General features: G+C 41.3%; 1 protein-coding gene across 2 annotated transcripts in view; it reads left to right on the forward strand.

Annotated features, from left to right (window-relative positions):
• AMPD2 (adenosine monophosphate deaminase 2) overlaps nucleotides 1–19,394 on the forward strand; it is a 66,521-nt gene extending 47,127 nt beyond the window's left edge. For both annotated transcript variants that reach the window (XM_081323178.1, XM_081323177.1), the window contains exons 7-18: nucleotides 617–758; nucleotides 2,878–2,967; nucleotides 3,694–3,823; nucleotides 4,293–4,487; nucleotides 5,057–5,188; nucleotides 6,191–6,354; nucleotides 10,592–10,718; nucleotides 11,030–11,193; nucleotides 11,495–11,615; nucleotides 12,265–12,438; nucleotides 14,634–14,744; nucleotides 16,051–19,394. In XM_081323178.1, coding sequence (XP_081179304.1) covers nucleotides 617–758; nucleotides 2,878–2,967; nucleotides 3,694–3,823; nucleotides 4,293–4,487; nucleotides 5,057–5,188; nucleotides 6,191–6,354; nucleotides 10,592–10,718; nucleotides 11,030–11,193; nucleotides 11,495–11,615; nucleotides 12,265–12,438; nucleotides 14,634–14,744; nucleotides 16,051–16,266 — 1,766 coding nt within the window. In that variant the 3' untranslated portion in view covers nucleotides 16,267–19,394. The remainder of the gene's footprint in view (nucleotides 1–616; nucleotides 759–2,877; nucleotides 2,968–3,693; nucleotides 3,824–4,292; nucleotides 4,488–5,056; nucleotides 5,189–6,190; nucleotides 6,355–10,591; nucleotides 10,719–11,029; nucleotides 11,194–11,494; nucleotides 11,616–12,264; nucleotides 12,439–14,633; nucleotides 14,745–16,050) is intronic.
• The last annotated feature ends 677 nt before the right edge of the window (nucleotides 19,395–20,071 follow it).

Here is a 20,071-nt window from a genome sequence, read left to right on the forward strand (position 1 = left end):
TCATGCACCCTTGTTCACCTCCCCGACCCATGCCTCTCCTGCACTCCCCTTGTAAACCCATGCTGACCTGTGCCTCACCTCTTGTACACTCCTCCAGATCTTCCCTCGCTCTCTCCTCAACCTCCCCTGGACACTCGCTTGCTCCCTTCCCCACCTGGCAACAGTCACTTACTTCCCTTTCAGCCTGAGACTTCCTGCCAGCTTCCCCACTGATTTTGGTTGTGAATACTGGCAGGAAGCTGCCTCGCCTAACAACCATGGGATTTGATTAACAACAATGACCAGGACTGCAGGGATTGTTATCTCTAAGTGATGCAGTCACACTTTGTAACCACATCACATAGCAATGGAAAACCCAATCCTAATAGCCATCATAGGACTACCTGTACCTATTCAGCCTCTGCATAACTGATTTGCTTGGTTTGTGCCCATGCACCATTGGAGGAAGAGGATGGGAACTCAGCAACCCCTGAAAAGGGGGGGGGGAATTATAGTGTGGGCCCGAGGTAAATTAGCTTTGTATTTCTCTTTTAGCATTCTATTCAACTCTTAACTACAACAGCCAAGGTCACTGGGCAGATGGGTGGCTTCTTGTAAGCATTTTCCTCTATTACAGATGCTCCAGTGCATCCGCCATTTGCACACCAGCACCCTTATGAGAAATGTGATCCTGACTCAATGCCTGGAGATCTTGGCTTTGGCCTCAGGATGGTCAATGGAGTAGTTCATGTGTACACCAAGCAGGACATCACTGACAAGTAAGTAGGTGGCTGAGGTCATGAGAATAACCTGGTTAATAGGGAAAAACTGGAAGAGACATAACATCTGGGCCAATGATGTCATCTATGGTTCATATTTAGCTGAGCAAGATTTCTGATCCTCTCATTTTTCTCAGCAGCTAGGAATCATGAATGTTTTGACTTAATAAACTCCAAACGAAACATCGATGTAATGAAAGTAAACATTAATCTATAATTATCTAAGACAGAAATATGGAGGTAATCTATATTTTAGGAAGGCTCATGGTATATTCTCGAGCAATATTTTGTGGTATACACAAAATGGATCTGCCACATTTCCTTTTTTTTGCCAATCATTATTTATGTGCATATAGTGTGCGGTGATTAGCATTACTACAATAGCAAGAAAGCAGACAACTTTTTTCCTTTATCTATCTGGCCTCAGGAAACATGGAAAATAATATTTATTAAATAGTCTGGAGCTGTGGTTGCCAATCACCTGTAATGAGACAACAGATTTCAGTTAGGAAAGCTTATTACTTGACTAAAAAGTACATGCTATTAATAGAACAGAGTAAAGCAAATAAATAAAAAATGTGCACTGTGCTTTCATTTTTACTTTCACTTTCAAAGCAAAGTGCTATAAAAAGGTTATTTTAAAAAATATGTAAAACTTCACTCTTTAGTAACGAAACAAATAACAGCTTCATGACATCCTGGGAAAGTCAAGTTTAACAAAAAGCCTTTTAAAAGTATGTGGCAAGTGATGGAAAAAAACACAATGGTGCAATTGGAACAATTGCTAGGAAACTTTCACAAGTTTGGTGTGATTACCAGACAACATTTCTCTAACTTCCCATCAGCCTAGCCTGAAAAGGCAGAAGCTAAAAACAGGAAGTACCACCAGCTACACAGGAGTCTGAATATTTAGGCCTTCACTGTTCTCTGAAACCAGTTAGTAGCCAAAATACAGTAGATAAACACAAAGAATTGTAACTTATCTGCAGCTTGTGCTAACTGAATAGTGAACTCAAGACTTCTGCATCACTGAAACCACAATGATTTTAAAGCAGACTGCTACAGTCCAGACTAGCAGGCTCAGATGTGTGGACTTCAACTCCCAGAATTCCCCCAGTCAGCATCCTAAACCTGCCAAAGTTGAAAAACACTGGTCCGGGCTGATGCTAGTTTTTGTATCAATTGGAACTAGTAAAATACACTTCTGGACTGAGAATGAAACAGCAAGGAAGGAAAAGCAGGATATTGCAGCTCGACATCTTCAGCTGCTCTCACTTCGATCTGATGTGGATCCAACCATCTGACATTCATTACCCGCTAGCTCAGGTGTCCTCAAACTTGGCCACTTTAAGACTTGTGGACTTCAGCATGGCTGGCTAGGGAATTCTGGGAGTTGAAGTCCACAAGTCTTAAAATGGCCAAGTTTGAGGACCCCTGCTCTAGCTCATAACCAAGTTTAGGGCTCCAGACATAGGACACCACTCCTACTGTAACTCCTTGATCTGATATAAAAGAAACTTTGAGGCTGATGTCACGAAGATATTGACGACACTGTACTCTAAATCAGGAGTCCTCAACCCCTGGGCCACAGCCTGGCACCAGGCCCTGGCCTTGTTCAGAACTGGGCTGTGCAAGCAAGCGAGTGTGCCCTCCACTCACACAATTGGAACTGCACACACGTGCCCGCTGCTCGCATGGCCTGGAACCATTCCGTCTCCCATCCCGCTGCCACCACCATCAGTCCAGAAAGCTGGAAAAGTTGGGGTCTGCTGCTCTAAAATGTCTCTTACCGCCTGAGAAACCGTCTCTTACTTCAGGCCTGACAAATCATTCAGAACATCATGTTGCTCTATTTTCTCGAGTAAAATACATCTTATAATTTTTCAAAGTACTAGTGACTAACTATTGACAATAATACAGTGTTTTTTCTGGATTATTGGTGAGGCTGTTTTTTTGACAGGTTTATACCTATTGGGTTACTTTAAAAAAAACTATCCCCTAATGCACAGCCGGGCAAGTGTAAGCTGCTGCTAGCGGTTCTTGTTCTTTCCTTGCTTTCCTTTCATGATGCAACGTCGCTCATGTCTTTGGGGTCTGTTCTCTGTTGCACTTTGAAAAGGACCACTGAACTGGACTTGCCTTATCCTGACCTGCAGGAGTTTGTGGCTGACATGAATGTTCTGATGGCTCTGATCATCAATGGCCCCATGTAAGTTTTCCACCTTTTTTATCTGTATTTCTTTTCCGCCTTTTTGATCTGTATATGCAAAACCGAGGTGTCAAACTCCTTCTTTCCAAATAGCCATACTACAAGCATGGCTTTATATACATTAGGATCATGGAATCTATTACGTAAAACACATTGTCATTGTAAGATTATATGGGAGACACATTTATTTATTGTCAATAATTCATATAATGACTGTTTTATGGGATAATCAAAATGTATTCTTCAAGTTGAAAGAAAGTGTATTGGACTTTTTGAAGGTAGGTAGTGTCCTCCAGACTACAATAGAGAATGCTTTAAAACAGACATGTCACACTCACGACGTCACAGGCTGGCAGTTTGACACCCCTATTTTAAAACAACTTTGGGTATCAGGAGCCAAAAGGTTTTTTCAATTTCTTAGCATTTTTGTAAATAGACAGTAGCTACTTAAAGTGGCTACAGTAGCCACTGTATTCTCACCATTAGGCTGACTTGGCATAGGCTTGATCATATGGGATCTTTAGTAATTCCCATATTCTATTTCTGGAAAGAAGTACTTAGCTTTCGCATCAGTAATGTAAAATTTTCTGGAAAGGCAGATTGTTCCTTTATTGATTTATTGTACTGAGCCAGCTTCTGGGATACTCTTGAAATTAAAACTCACATGGGAAATGTTCTAATCAGGGTGTGCAAATCTTAATTTGTTTTCTTTTCACCTTTGGACAGAAAATCTTTCTGCTATAGGAGACTTCAATACTTAAGTTCAAAGTTCCAGATGCATGTCCTGCTCAACGAGATGAAAGAGCTGGCAGCTCAGAAGAAGGTGCCACACCGTGACTTCTACAATATTCGGAAGGTAGAAGCACTGTATAATTTGAGAATGTGTGCTGGTAGTTAGGGCTACAGACTATGTCAGTGCCACAGACGGTTGAACCTGGAAAGTTCAATAGTTGTTGTAGAAAGCTTCACCAGTACAGCCCTTTACCTCTTTGTACTGATAAGAGAACAGTAGCAGAATCTACTGGTTTTACATTGATAGCAGGACACTTTCAACAGAAATGCTGAATTTTACACTCAGCTTGCCCATTTTGGATTGATATATGTGGACTGTCTTTTTAAAAAACCACATCCAAATAATTATGTTAATGCTTATAACAATCTTGGAAGAAAGTCAGTGTTACTTCCGTACTACAGATTGAAAACCAGAGCTGAGTCTGAGAATAAAACTTTTTTTTCTTGAAGTCACCTAATGAGCTGATGTCTAAGATAACATTTGAGCTTGCACCTTCCTAGCTTGCGTACTTATCCACTAATTCCTTGAGCAGGTGGACACACACATCCATGCTTCATCCTGCATGAATCAGAAGCATCTGCTACGCTTCATCAAACGGGCTATGAAGAAACATCTGGAGGAAATCGTTCATGTGGAAAAGGGCAAGGAGCAAACCCTTAAAGAGGTCTTTGAGACCATGAATCTCACAGCATACGATCTGAGCGTGGACACCCTTGATGTCCATGCGGTACGTCAGATGCACCCATCAAAGAGGGGCACTTTTCCTTGACTTGTAAAGAGGATTAAAAACAGGGGGAGGGAGGGAGGGAGAGGGGAGGGGGAGGGGGGACTGTTAAAGATAAACTGTATGTTAAAACTTTTCAATAAAAATAAAAAAAAACAGGTTTTCCTAGTGGATTAAATGGTGATCTTAACTTTGGACACTAGGCTGGACAAAGCTTTCTTAACTCTTTCCAGTAGAAGAGTCTCACGTGCAGAATGGTAGTTCCTGACTTTTTCGGGTCTACCGGAACACAGTTCTAAAGTTGCCTCAATTGTAAGGAATAGAAAATCTGATCTCAATTAACTCCAAGAGGTAATTTGGTCGTGTTTACCAAAGAGAAGAAAGTGCTCTTCAAAGAAATATGTAGCAGCTTCTGATCTTGGGAGGAACTGCTCTCCAATCGAAGGGGGATGATGGAGGGAATTCTGATTAAAGAAATATATCATTACCAGTAATGCTAAGTGAGGAAGAGAAGGCAGTGCTGTTGCATTCTGGCTTATCGGGATTTAACTTGGCATCCTCTCTATTAATAGGATCGTAACACCTTCCATCGGTTTGACAAGTTCAATGCCAAATACAACCCCATAGGAGAGTCTGTGCTGCGTGAGATTTTCATTAAAACGGACAACCAAGTTTCTGGAAAATACTTTGCTCATATAATTAAGGTGAGGGCTGCTGTGATGGTATGTGGGGATGTCCTTGAGAGAGAGGGACAGGGAATGGCCACAGCCAGGGGAACAGATGGACAAGAGACAGACTGCAGAAGGAATATCGACATGGCAGATGTCTCAGAAGGGACCCACCCTAGTTTCTTGGGCTGTAAAGGCAGTGGGGGAGCAATGGAGTTTCAGACTTACAGGATTCCGTTAATGTAACCTGATAACAAAGTAGGATCAGTTCATCTGGTTTTGCTTCACATCTGGACTACCTTGCAAGGTTGGCAGCTGCCTGGCCCCATTTGTACATACTTTCTTAAAGCCAGGGGGCTGAACAAGTTGGGCAGATTTAAATATAGCTATCTTTTGGTGCTTTGAAGCTTGGGAGAATCAAGCAGGTTGGTTTTGGAAAAGTAATAAAAGTAATAAGTAATAAAGTGGCAGGGGGTGAGCAGAAAGAGGTGGTGGGTGTATGAACGTTGTTTCTTGATTACTACAAGCCTAGAAATGGCCGTAACTCACTTCTGAACATTACAAGCCCACTCTTCACATGTTTATACATTTGTCCTTCAATTATCAAAAGTTGAGGCCAACATATTTGTGGCACACCATGCCATGCTACAATACTTACCCAGTCATTGTGGTTGGAAATTAAGGTGTGCCTAGCCAATTCTGTGGGTTAATATTGGGCTTAGCATTATGCTTGAAAGAGGCTCTGTGGCCGAGTGTGTTTTATGAACCTAAGAAACCTTATGGCTAAAATAACAAAAGTAGATCAGGTGTTATGCAGGTAGTTTCTCTATTTAATTACACAATTTGTTGAATGAATTTAAACCAATCTCTTTGTCACAACCTGGTTCCTAGGATTGTTGTTTGGGAAGAAAATGAGGAGAGATCCCCATCTAAGTCACCCAGACCTCTCAGACAAAAGGCAGGATATAAGAACGTGTATCTTTTTTAAGAAAAAGCTCCTATTCTTAAAGCGCTAACAAGCCCTTGCTCTCCTGGTAGGAAGTAATGTCTGACCTGGAAGAGAGCAAATATCAAAACGCAGAACTGCGACTGTCTATCTACGGCCGAGCACGGGATGAATGGGATAAGTTAGCCAAGTGGGCTGTTACCCACAGAGTGCATTCCAACAATGTACGCTGGCTGATACAGGTGCCTCGGCTATTGTGAGTACCTCTCTCTTGGTTTTGCAGTTTCAAAAGCATCCAGACACTCGCTGAATCACAAAGGCTTTGCATACATTAGCTGCTGTGTTAGCAGTGCCCAATAGCCACTTCTGTCTAGTAAAAAGTGAGTATAGGACATGCTTTTTTCATAAACACTAAGATTACACCCTAAAGGAGTGTCAAACTGCCGGCCCGCGGGCCAGTTTCATCATACCAAAGCCGGGCCCACCCCATTGTCGGCAATGCAAAAAGTTTTTTATTATTATTATTGAAAAGTTTTACAAAGTTTAAAAAACATATAAATTGAACCCCCCTCCCCATCACCCCTCCCCCCTTCTCTCTTCCCCCCCCCCTGACTTCCCAAATCAGAATACAGGGTATTATGTATAACAATCTTATACAAACATATGCTAAATATCTGTTAAAACATTAACAAACCTTCCACTCTTTAACTCCCTTATAACAAAACTATAATAACTATAATAACACATCTTTTTAATTGCTAGAGATTATTCATAAGCTATTTGAAACTTTTTAGTTCCATTTATTTTGAATATAATCAATCCATCTTCTCCATTCCAAAATATATTTTTCTTGTGATTGCTCTTTCAAGTAAGCTGAAACTTTTGCCATTTCAGCCATGTCCATTACTTTAAGTGTCCATTGTTCTATTGTTGGTAAGTCTTCTTTCTTCCAATATTGCGCCACCAGAAGTCTGGCTGCCGTTATTAAATGTAACATCAATTTGCTTTCTATAACAGAACAGTCCAAGATAATACCCAGTAAAAATAATTGTGGAGTAAATCTTATCTTTTTCTTAAAAACCTTTTGAAGAATCCACCATATTTTTATCCAAAAGGCTTTAACATTTTTACATGTCCACCATATATGATAATAAGTTGCCTCTTCACTACCACATCTCCAACACTCAGGTGATTGATTTGGATATATACATGCTATTTTTTTAAATCTAAATGCCATCTATAAAACATTTTATAAAAATTCTCAAGTTTTGCGCTTGTGTAAATTTTACATTTCTAACCCAGATTTTTTCCCAAGTGTCCATCATTATAGGTTCTTGAATATTCTGAGCCCATTTTATCATACAATCTTTAACTAGCTCCGTTTCTGAGTCAATCTCTATCAATGCATTATATAGCCTTTTTATATGCGATTGACTTTGATCTCTAATTTGTTTTATCAAATTTTCATCAACTCTTGTTATACCAATTTTCTGATCTTCTTTCCATCTACCTTGTAATTGTATGAACTGAAACCAAGTCTGTACTATCTTTTCTTCTTTTAATACATTTAAAGGTTTCAGTTTCAAAATATTCCCTTGCATCCTAATAAGTTCTTTATAAGTAATCACATCTTGTTTCTGCTCCACATTTATATTTCCTATTGCATGTCTGGGTAATGCAAAAAGTTTGAGATACGTCGCTACACGTCACGTGACGTGGCGAGTTTGACACCCATGCTAAAGAAGATAAAAGTTGCCCTTCCACTCTCTGTTTTTAGAAAAGTATCAAAAACCATGTTGTTTGAATGTGTATTATTAAGGATAAACCTTATAGGCTGCAGTCTTGGAACCAATTTCAGAGCATTCATGTATAGCAAATATGTCAAACTCGTGACGTCACATGACGTCGTGCAACGTATCGGAGCCTTTTCGCCATTGCCGGCAATGGGGTGGGCGCAGCTTTTGGATGACGCGTCCGGCCCATGGGCCAGCAGTTTGACACCCCTGGTGTATAGGATCAGAGAGATCACTGTGCCTTATTATGTATCTGGGTATCCTTGGAGGAAATGGTTCTACTGCTTTATAGAGGACTCTTTATGCTACAAGTAGCTTTCCACTTTATTTTTTGACAGTAAGGGAGAGCAACCATTTTGATAAGAAATACAGAGAGCACATTACTATTCTGCTTGGATCTTAGTTTTGACTTCACTAGTTTTGACAGCAGTTGTAATGCCAGTTAGTGGGAAACCACCCTTTGGATTTAGCTGCTCAGTAAAGTACACTACCAGCGTATATGAGCTACAGTGGTACGACTTGCACTGATGGTGTTACAGTATCTAGTTGAGTAATGAAACATCTGAACTGGAAAGGGTTGCAACAGATTTCTGTCTACCATAAAGAAAAAGAAAAAATCCCTCTGTTGGTTGTGTTGGGAAGATGGGGGAAGAGCCAGTTGCAAATCTGTTCCCCACAATCTCAACAGAAGCACCAGGACCAAAGCTACTTTGAAAGTATTTGATAAGTGGTCATAAAACTTGCACGTTTCCCCAAAAGTTCATCCTCCCTTTGTGTAAAATAGTTATCTATGGAGATTCTCAACCATCCAAGTCACGGTTGTCCCAGAGGTGCTTTTTTTCCAAAAGGCAGTTGGACTTCCTTGTTTCTTTTTCTCTGAAAATGTTTTGCTTCTCATCCAAGAAGCTTCTTCACTTCAGGACTGAAGAAGCTTTTTGGATGAGAAGCAAAATGTTTGCACACCTTTGGAAAAAGCATCTTTGGGCATAAGATACAGTTGCAAGAAAAAGTATGTGAACCCTTTGGGATTACGTGGAGTTTTGCATGAATTGGCCACAAAATGCGCTCTAAACGTCATGTAAGTCACAACAATAGAAAAACACAGTCTGCTTAAAATAATACTACACAAACATTAGCTGTTGTCATGTTTTAATTGAACATAAGATGGAAACATTCACAGTGCAGGGTGGAAAAAGTATGTGAACCCCTAGCCTAATGACTTCCCCAAGAGCTAATTGGAGCCAGGAGTGAGCCAACCTTGACTCCAGTCAGTGTGATGATATTGGATGTGTTGCTGACAGCTGTCCTGCCCTTTAAAAACACATACCTGTTTTGGGTTTACTGGTCTCAAGAAGCACTGTCTGATGTGAACCATGCCTCACAGAAAAGAGCTCTCAGAAGACCTACGATCAAGAATTGTTGACTTGCATGAAGCTGGAAAGGGTTACAAAAGTATCTCCAAAAGCCTTGATGTTCATGTGTCCATGGTAAGACAGACTGTCTACAAATGGAGAAAGTTTAGCACTGTTGCTACTCTCCCTAGGCGTGGTCGTCCTGTAAAAATGACTGCAAGAGCACAGCGCATAATGCTTAATGAGGTAAAGAAGAATCCTAGAGTGTCAGCTAAAGACCTACAGAAATCTCTGGCACATGCTAACATTTTTGTTGACACATCTACAATAAGGAAAACATTAAACAAGAATGGAGTACATGGGAGGACACCACGGAGGAAGCCATTGCTGTCCAAAAAAAATATTGCAGCACGTTTGAAGTTTGCAAAAGAGCACCTGGATGTTCCACAGCACTACTGGCAAAATATACTGTGGACAGATGAAACCAAAATTGAGTTGTTTGGAAAAAACACACAACACTGTGTGTGGAGAAAAAAAGGCACAGCACACCAACATCAAAACCTCATCCCCACTGTAAAACATGGCGGAGGGAGCATCCTGGTTTGGGGCTGCTTTGCTTTGTTGTGACTTACATGATGTTTAGAGCGCATTTTATGGCCAATTCATGCAAAACTCCACGTAATCCCAAAGGGTTCACATACTTTTTCTTGCAACTGTAGTTATATCGTCCAGCCATCTCTGCTGTATGACACATGCAGTGAAGACTGTGGGGAATTGGATTGCTGAAACGGTTGGGTTACTTAAGTGATCTTTCATTCCCAGAAGCTGTGCAAGCCTTATCAAAGCAGCTGATTTTAAGTGTGATCAAGGAACACTTAGTCATTTGTTCATAATTTCCACCATAACTTTTAACGCCAGGGAAAGCAAAGAAGCGGGAAGAGGTGTTTGCAGTTTACTCTAGTACCAGAGTAAAATCAATTGGACTGGTAACATGTCTTTATTTATTCATCAAAATTATTTATTTATTAAAATTTTATCTGCCCTTCTCCCCTACAAGGTGATTGTGAGTAGCTTGAGATTTTCTGCCCAGAGAACAAGGAATTAGGTACCACCTAATATATTGACAACAGAAGCAAAAAAAAAAGTCTTCTAGGAAATATGTTCCCCACTCTCCTCTTCTTCCAAGGATGTGGGTATGTGGAGTGTCACACTACACCACTGCTAATTATAGCCCTCAGCTCAGAAAAAAAGGTCTGAGGAACACTTATTGTCAACTATCGGGAATGAAAGAGAGTTATGTGTGATGGATGGAGCACACTATTCCTTTTTGTATCTTGACTTTTAACAGCGACGTATACAAAACAAAGAAACAGTTGGCCAACTTTCAGGAGATGTTGGAGAACATTTTCTTACCTCTCTTTGAAGCCACCATCAATCCTGCCAGCCACCCAGAATTGCATCTCTTCTTGGAGCATGTAAGTAGGGATATTGGAAAAAGCAATCGTAATTCCTAGTACTTGCTAAAGGGATGGCTAATAGTATCTCTGCCTTTGGGGCAGAGTGAAGGGTGGTTGTACACAAATGTTATATATCTGATTCTTGGATATACTTGATCTTGAAGATGGTATATGGTTGATTATGGTTGATATATATCAGTCTTAAATCATTGTCATGACCACTCTGCCTAATCTGCATACAGCGAATGAAGAAGTAAGAGGTCCCAAAACTGACAGGCCTATTTTCATCCTCTCCCTTTTCTTTCCTTCTCTGGGTTCTGAATGGGCAGGTGGACGGTTTTGATAGCGTAGATGATGAGTCCAAGCCAGAGCACCACATCTTCAACTTGGACAGTCCCTTGCCTGGCAATTGGGTGGAAGAAGATAATCCACCATATTCCTATTACCTTTATTACACATATGCTAATATGGTGGTGTTGAATCATCTGCGTAGGTAAGGTGGTCTGGTACTCATCTCCCTCCTCACCTACCTTTTCTGAATTTGAGTCTGCCCCAGAATCACATGGTTGTTCTTTTTTTAAGGCCTTGAATAACTTTCTCTCACCTTTCTGGTAATACTAGCTCAAATCCTCAGATCTTGTGGTCTGTGTTTTGGCTTCATATCTTTGGTGCTGTAAGTTGGGTGTTCATTTCTGTTCCTCTTTCCATCTTACCAGCATTTTGACTTCTCCTTTTCCAAAATGCTATTCATCTGATTGACTGAGCTGTATATTTTGCTTTCCTTTTTTTTTTAGGAAGCGGGGCTTCCACACCTTTGTGGTGCGACCCCACTGTGGGGAGGCAGGACCCATCCATCATCTTGTGTCAGGGTTCATGCTGTCAGAGAACATATCTCATGGCCTCCTTCTCCGCAAGGTAAGGGAATGCCAGTGAGTTGGTACCACATATAAAACAAGGAATTCTGGATATGCCTGTATATACGATGAAGCAGAAACATTGCTTAGAAGCCAAGCTTTTGGGTGTTGGGATAAAGGCTACTGTTGTGGTAAGCATGCAGTGGGAACCTAGGCAAAAGGAAAAAAAAATCTCATTGTACTCATGTCGGAAGTACCAAGGTGCTTTCGCGTTGAAAGGATTAGCCAGTGACATCACTATTGCCCGGGGGAGTTGGGAGCACCTTTCACGTCCCTGTTAATGTGCCCACCAAACTGGTACCTATCTGTCTACTTGTAATTACACAATTTTGAACTGCTAGGTCACAAGAGCTGGAACAAACGACAAGAGTTCACCCCATCCCAGAGCAGCATTCTGGTTTCAAATGCTGGCTTGCTGCTTGTCAACCCAGCATCCTAACCACGTGAGGAACCATGCTCCTAAAAAGAAAATGTGAATAGATCATTATTGGGCACACTGGAGATATTTGCAGTCTCTTGGAAGAGCTTCTATTAATGACTGTTCCAAATGGCTTGAAGGAAGGGGAATCCCTATATCCAGAAGCAAACATCAGGCAGGGCTCAGTGTTTGCTGGAGATACCCCATGCCTTAACGTTGAGTTTCTCTCTAGGCACCAGTGCTGCAGTATCTCTACTACCTGGCTCAGATTGGCATTGCTATGTCTCCACTTAGCAATAACAGTCTGTTCTTAAGCTACCATCGTAATCCACTACCTGAGTACCTGTCTCGGGGCCTCATGGTCTCCCTGTCCACAGATGATCCCCTGCAGTTCCATTTCACTAAGGTGAGTGTCATGTAGCGGGTGTGATCCAAAAGAATGAAAGATGGCACAAGGGAAGAAAGATGCCCTTCTTTTTAGCTAAGGTAGTGTGGCAAAATATTAGAAACAAAACGTAGCTGTATAAAGTTATTCCTCTGCCTCTTTCGTGTGTTAATTGCATAATGCTTCATTCCAAGCAGGAGAGCCACTACTTTTAGATCTCTGCAGATATTCCTGTTGTACCTGGTGTACTGCAAGCAGCTGGCAGGAATAGCCAACTCTCCAGAAGATGCGCTTAAAATACAGAAGGATCTTGACGGACTTGAATATTGGGCACTATCTGACAAAAAGAAATTGAATGGTGAAAAAATAAGGTTCTACATTTAGGCAAGAAAAACCAAATGCACAGATATAGTATAGGTGGTACCTTGTTCAATAGTAGTAACTATGAGACAGCTCTCCGAGTCCTAGTGGACAATCACTTAAATATGAGCCAGCCGTGTGCTGCAGCTGCCAAAACAGCGAACATAGTGCTAGGCTGCATTAACAGAGGGATAGAATCAAGATCACGTGAAAGTGTTAATACCACTTTACAATGCCTTGGTAAGGCCACACTTGGAATACTGCATCCAGTTTTGGTCACCACAATGTAAAAAAGATGTTGAGACTCTAGAAAGAGTACAAGAAGAGCAACAAAGATGATTAGGGGACTGGAGGCTAAAACATATAAGGAATGGTTGCTGGAATTGGGTATGACTAGTTTAATGAAGAGAAGGATGAGGTGGGACATGATAGCAGTGTCTCAGGGTCTGTCACAAAGAAGAGGGAGTCAAGCTATTCTCAAAGCACCTGAAGGCAGGACAAGAAGCAATGGATGGAAACTAGTCAAGGAGAGAAGCAACCTAGAACTAAGGAGAAACTTCTTGACAGTTAGAACAATTAATCAGTGGAACAGCCTGCCTCCAGAAGCTGTGAATGTTCCAACACTGGAAGTTTTTAAGAAGAGACTGGCCAGCCATTTGTCTGAAATGGTATAGGGTTTCCTGTCTGAGGAGGGGGGGGGTTGGACTAGATGACCTCCAAGGTCCCTTCCAACAACATCATCATCATCAATTATTTTTTATTATTATTAAGCTTCAACAACAGTTCCATGTTTTTATTTGTTTATTTCATGTGTGCATCATAGCCAACAGGTCCTGAAGGGTGTATATTCCCATTCTGTAAAAACAGAAGCTTTCTATAAAATGGTACATGATAGGTTAAATTACAGGTTATTTTTGTGATTAGCAGCAAAAATTGTTGCTAATACACAGGAATGTGTTGGGAAGCAAAATCTTTATTGTCCAGTGTAATTGAAATGTCTCCACCTAATGGCTCAAAGATCAAACTTCGGTCATAAGAACCAAAGTAAAAATGGTGGTAGATATAACAACAATATTTCCACTTCAGTCTGTAGCAATATTTATGGCAGCTTGGAACACCAACACTGTTTTTAGAAGACTTAAGATGTTGCTTTAGCTGTTTACAGGTAGTCCTCAACTTACAACAGTTCATTTAGTGACTGTTCGAAGTTACAACGGCACTGAAAAAGTAACTTATGAGCGTTTTTCACAGTTAGGACTTTTGAAGCATCCCATGATCATGTGATCAAAATTCCGATGCTTGGCCACTTGTTCATATTTACGACCGTTGCTGTGTCCCAAGGTCACGTGATCACCTTTTGCAACCTTGTCAAAGGGGAAGCCAGATTCACTTAGCAGCCGGGTTACCAACTTATCAACTGCAGTGATTCACTTAGCAGTTGTGGCAAAAAAGTTTGTAAAATGGGGGCAAAACTCACTTAACAAACGTCTCACTTAACAGAAATGTTGGCCTCAATTGTGGTCATAAGTCAAGGACTAGCTTTATCCTTCACTTATCCCAGGCACACGTTGTTCTCCAATTTATCTGTCAGAGATAAAATACTAGAAATGCTTTCTGCTCAGTTTTTATTAAAAGTAAACTTGCTTTGAAATCAAGCTTCACGCCTTACTGAGGCTGGATTTTTGTCCTGATGTGGAAGTGGTTTGCCTTCTTCTGGGATAATTCTCCACTTCCCAATCTAGCTTATAGCTCTGGACTTTTCAGTTCCTGAAACCAGTCCTGTATCATATTTTGCTGCTTGTTAATATTCTGTTTGCATGTATCTATCTGGGTCTGACTGCCAGTATCGCTTCCAGGAACCCTTGATGGAAGAGTACAGCATTGCCACACAGGTTTGGAAGCTCAGTTCCTGCGATATGTGTGAACTTGCACGCAACAGTGTGCTTATGAGTGGCTTCTCCCACAAGGTAATGTAGAATCTTCTGTGAAAGTGATTGACTTCAGGCTATGAGCTGCCAAAATAATGCTCTGAAGTTCAGAGGGAGGGGATTTATGGAGACTTATTCATGGGAACCAGCCTGTTTTGTGTCGAAAACATAAAACCTGCAGGCGGCCTCCTCTTCAACCAAGTCTGTACTCAAGGGAAGAAGATGACTCAGGGCTCATGTTGAAGAAAGCATTTCCAAGTCCTCCCTTCCCTTGTTTCCATCTGCAGCAAAAGACCAGTCTTTGTTCTGAAAGAGTCATAGCAGTTGTAGAAAATTAGGCTGGAAAGGAATATATTTTATGTTGGGGAGGGGGGGAAGTTTCCATAAAGACCTCTGCAGATGTCATCCTTTCAGCAGTTGAGGTAGCCACCCACCTGATTATGAAGTTCAAAATTAATTTGTCTTCAAGTGGGTGGAATTCAGAATGCCGATATCTGCTGTGCCCTTTTTTGCTTAGTCCTTCCCTGCTCCCGGGTATATAATAGCTGCCTTTATATTCTTTCTTATTCTGCTCAGTCCTTATTAAACTGATTTTAGTTTTCCGTAGGTTTTCCCCCAAAGGCTGTCTATACATCCCCAAATCGTTGGTTTGTTCTAAGCTTAGGGCAGCCTACTTGTGTGTGGATGCCAGGGAATTAGATACAGTAATAGGGCATGATAAACTTATTACTTCTTGATACATCTTGTAAAATTCCAGGAGGCATTCAACTCTTGATCAAAATCCCAGTGAAACGTAGCACATTGGATGAACAGAAATGAAAATAAGAGGGGTATTTTGAGCCTTTTCTCTGACAGTTTTAACCAGGAACCAAAAGCAGAAATGCCTGTCCCAAGACTTTATCTGACTTTGCCACTATAGTACCACTGTGCCTCTACTAAGATTTCTTGTTCTCATGGAATGAATGAAGGGTAGCCTTTCTAGGGGTGTGGGATGCTATTTGAGCTATTTGTACAATTCTTTGATAGACAAAAGTCCAGAGAAGCACTAAAATGAACACAGGGCGAGAATTTAAGACCCATGAATGAATGGGGGCTGTTCTATTAGTTTGCATGTGTGGGGAGGGGCCTAGGGGGGAGAAACAGCAAGGTATTGTTGGTATTGGCTCTTGTTTTGTTTTTAAAACTGTTTATTTATTAAATTTAGAAACTGACCATCTCATTCTCGGAGTGACTATGAATGATACTCTATCCTTCATTAATGTTTTCGTCTTCAAATGTTCCAGTGGAAACATTTGTCTTAACCCTTTGTCTTAACCCTGGATTGGTTTCTGCTTTTGTCCCTCAGGTGAAGAGCTACTGGCTTGGTCCCAACTACCTGAAGGAGGGGCCTGAAGGCAATGATATCCGTCGTACCAATGTGCCAGATATCCGGGTAGCCTATCGCTATGAGACCCTTTCCCAGGAGCTGACTCTCATCACCCAGGCTGTGCAGACAGAGATGCTGGAGACCATCCAGGAGGAAGACCTTCTGACTATCAGCTCCATCCGGGATTCTTGCTGAAAGAGACTCGTTGATAATCGGTCTCCCTTTCAGCCCTACCCTGGCTTGACTAGCTGGGGCTGTTCTGTGAGCGCAAAGAGAGCCTGACCATCCACCTCCCTCATCTCAGAGACTTTTCTACTTTCATGTTTCGTCTGTGTGCGCGTGTGTGTGTGTGTTTCCTTCAGTATCTCTTGAAAAGGTTTCCATGATTTCTTTGCACATGGTAATCTGCTGGGGTCTCCTGAAAGGGGAATAGTTAGAAGCGTCTCCAGGGTTCAGATCCAGGAACCAAGCAAAGCATCTGTAGTGTGAATGGAAAGGCTGGTCAGATCATTTGTGAGCCAAGGCCAAAGAGGTGGAAAGGAACTGCAGAATAAATTCTGGAAGTCCTAGCATGTGAATACATTTGTCTGGTGGCAAAAAGAAACACCAGCATGTCTACATGTATCCTGAGCAACATCTGCCAGGGCCAAAGTCTTCTGGGGGTGCCTTGCACTACCTCGCTTTTGTTTCAGGGGATTCACATTGGCTGGTCGAGCAACTCTGAGAGGCTGGAACCAGCCCTGTGTTTTGCCATCAGGGCAGTGCATTGTTGTCAATCCCACTATGCAGGAGTCTCTGTTTTTCAGTGTTAAGCTCTAGTCTAGTGTTTCTCAACCATGGAAACTTTTAAAGATGTCTGGACTTTTAACTCCCAGAATTCCCCAGCCAGCATGACATCTTAAAGTAATGACATCTAGTCATCTTAATGTTGTCAAGATTGAGAAAGACGCTCTAGTATGAAGTGGGCCAAGAGACAGATTCTTTGCCTGTCATTTCCTTTCAAAACCCAATAACGTTTGGTTTTTTTTGGCTCAGGGAAAGCACTAATCTTTGATTCCCTCCATGCTTTAAAGGTGGACAACTCTGCACTGTCAGGGACAAAGTTGACTTGAGATAATAGAGGTATTGTTGGTAGCATGACAAATAATTTGTTCTGTATCTTTTGTAAAACTCTTGGGTTCCCCTCTGTGCCAAGTATTGTAAAAGAAGTTCAGTCCAGTTATTAATGTAGCAAGGAGATTGAAGATGATTCTGGCACTGAAAAAAATGATTCATGGAGGAAAGCCTTGGAGCCAAGATACCTGCCTGGCATGGAAGGAGTTTAGGAGTAATGATTATGATTGTTATTAATTATATATCTTAGGTGCGAAATGGAAATGATGAAAGAGGTCTGAGATCAGTTGTTTTTAAAGCAAACTTTTTAAGTAATTTTAGGCCTGATTGGATCAGTGACACTCGTCAGCAATTGGGGTGGGAGGATAGGTGGAGTTGCATTAAGCCATTTATTGGGTCTCATCTACTTTCCCAAAGTTGCTACTAGCTCAGGAATGATAGCATTTTGTTCCCCTACAGAGTTAATGGTGCAGTTGCAGGAGGAGAGGGTGTTAGAGCAGAATCATTATCCATTGAAGAAGAGTTTATACACTCTGGCAGTGTTGCCTCATTTTTAGACTGCTGTTTTAAAATTTAGTTGAGTGTGTGTGTTTCCCCAGGTTGGGAGATCATTTCCACCTCTATTGCATTCCCACTGTTCCAATGTCTGATGCAGAGATGGAAATTGTTTGGATTGGTTAGAATGAAGAAGATTCAAAGTGCTTGTTACACCTGACTCTCCCTCCCTCTCTCTTTCTGTCTGTCGCTGGGTTTGGGAGCAATAGAGACCATTGCATGTGGAAGAAGAAACCACTTTTTCACATATAGCAGGAAGAAAAGCCATAGAAATGCCTGGACAGGCTTCTGTGCAGTCACTTTTTGGCACTAGCATGAAGCCTTTTGCAGTGAGTAGATAACACATCTGGAGAAAACAACATATAGCAACTTCCACTCTTTGAAACTCTGTAGAGTAGTAATATCTAATAAGTCATGGAAGAAGAAAGTAGATCTAAGTCGTTTCCAGGTCAGCCTTTTTAGTTCTGCACCTTGGAAGGTTTTATAGTTGAAAGGCCAGCCGTACCCAGGACAGTCTGTACAAGTTTCTGACTAAGGAATCTACTTTCTGACAGCTTTTGACTCCCATTCATGTGCAACCTTTAATACTTGTCATCCTATTAATGAGTGTGCCATCGGTCATAATTTGGAAATCTCTTCTGGGCCCCTCTCCTGAGGTACAAAACCAACTTCAGACTCTGCTCACTCTCTTCAGGTTATTAGACAAATGTTACTTATATAAATAGGCACTCAGTTCCCTTGTTCTTGCTCCCAGTTGCCGCCAATAGCATGTGATCTTACTATTGCAAGCAGATTCTGTACAAAGGGAAATACATTTCTAAACTTGAGGTGAGTAGATAGCAAGGAATGCTTCTAGAGTGAACCGGAAGCTTGTTGATGCCCTCTTCTAAATTTGACTACCTCAATCTGCCATTGTCCAGATACGTTGGACTAAAGCGCCCATAATCGTCAACCAGCATGGCTGCATGAAATCGTGTCCAGCACAGTTAGAAGTGAGCAAGTTGAAGGCTGCTCTAGGTGCTGTGGCCAAAATCTGAGGGTTGTAACAAATGACTGCTTAAAGAGATTCATGGAGTGCACCAAGACTAAATAGGTTGCTTTTTTTCATGTTAACTGTGGAAGAAACATTTCGTTACAGTTGGTGTCATTATTTTGAGGGTCACATCCAAGAAAAAGGAACCGTTCTTTAAAGCCTGTCTAGTTGGCATTTCACCTTCATGGCATGGCAAGGTAATTGGGTAATTTCCCTTCCCCCCCCCTCGCGCTTTGCTTGGAATTTTACTGTCTCCCAAGCAGTTTTGCAATAGAGCTGTCTTGCCTTTGTTTCAGCCAGCATGGATGCCTTGTCAATCTAACGGTTTGGTCCAACACATGGTTCCAGGAAGAAATGGCATATCAGTTGAACTGAAGTGAAACATAAACTGCCGTCCCCCCCTGCTGCATCTCTCATTTTCTCTCTTCTCTTTGCCTTTGATCTACATCATGTTAGTTTTTGCTTTGTTGTCAGAATTGAAACTGGTATTCCTTTTAGCAATCACATGTACCTTCCTCTCACCTGGCTATTATATGTACCTTGGATGAACTCTAGGCTTGTCTGTGCTGTTAGAAATCTTCTGAAATAAGAGCATGATCCACCATTAAAGATTATTTAAGTAAACTGAGTCTTTGTATTTCTGATTGAAGCCATTTCTCCTCCTTGTTGGGCTTCCAGGCAGATAATAAGATCACTTTTCTCCAAGGCTGGATTTTGAAGAAGGAACATTCATCCTCTGGGTAACAGTTATCTCTAGACATCAAAATTAATTTTTTAATAAGCATGATTTAATAGCTCCTTCACACACACCTGTCAGTCTTTTCTTGGAGAGGATGGTTAGCATCATGAAGAAGTATTTCTTCTTCTAATACTTCTGGAGGGTTTCCACACAGGGCAAAGGCAGTGGGAGATACGCTGTTTTCCTTACTTCGTGGGGGGGGGGGTCTGCACATGTGTGCTTGTGACTATGTCTGAAAAAAATGTACCATGAGATTATAAATTGAAATTTTCCTCTGGGTCACCCTTAAAATTCCCTAGTTGAGTTAGGTAGAATAAAAGCTTTGATTGGCAGCATCACATTTGAAACTTCTCAAGCAACCAGAAAGGTCCTCATTCTGCCTATCAAAATAAAGATACTTGCCATTGATATTATTTAGCTGCTTTCATACTATGTATTAGTTTAGTTGTATTCTCAGCCTCAGGAACTTTAAAATGTGTGGATTTCAATTCTCAGCATTCCCCAACCATATCTGAGAGGCAGTTTGGTCTAGCAGTTAAGGCACCAAACAAGAAAGCAGG

The sequence above is a fragment of the Vipera berus genome, assembly GCF_964194415.1.
Source record: "Vipera berus genome assembly, chromosome: 3".
NCBI classification, from domain to species: domain Eukaryota; kingdom Metazoa; phylum Chordata; class Lepidosauria; order Squamata; family Viperidae; genus Vipera; species Vipera berus.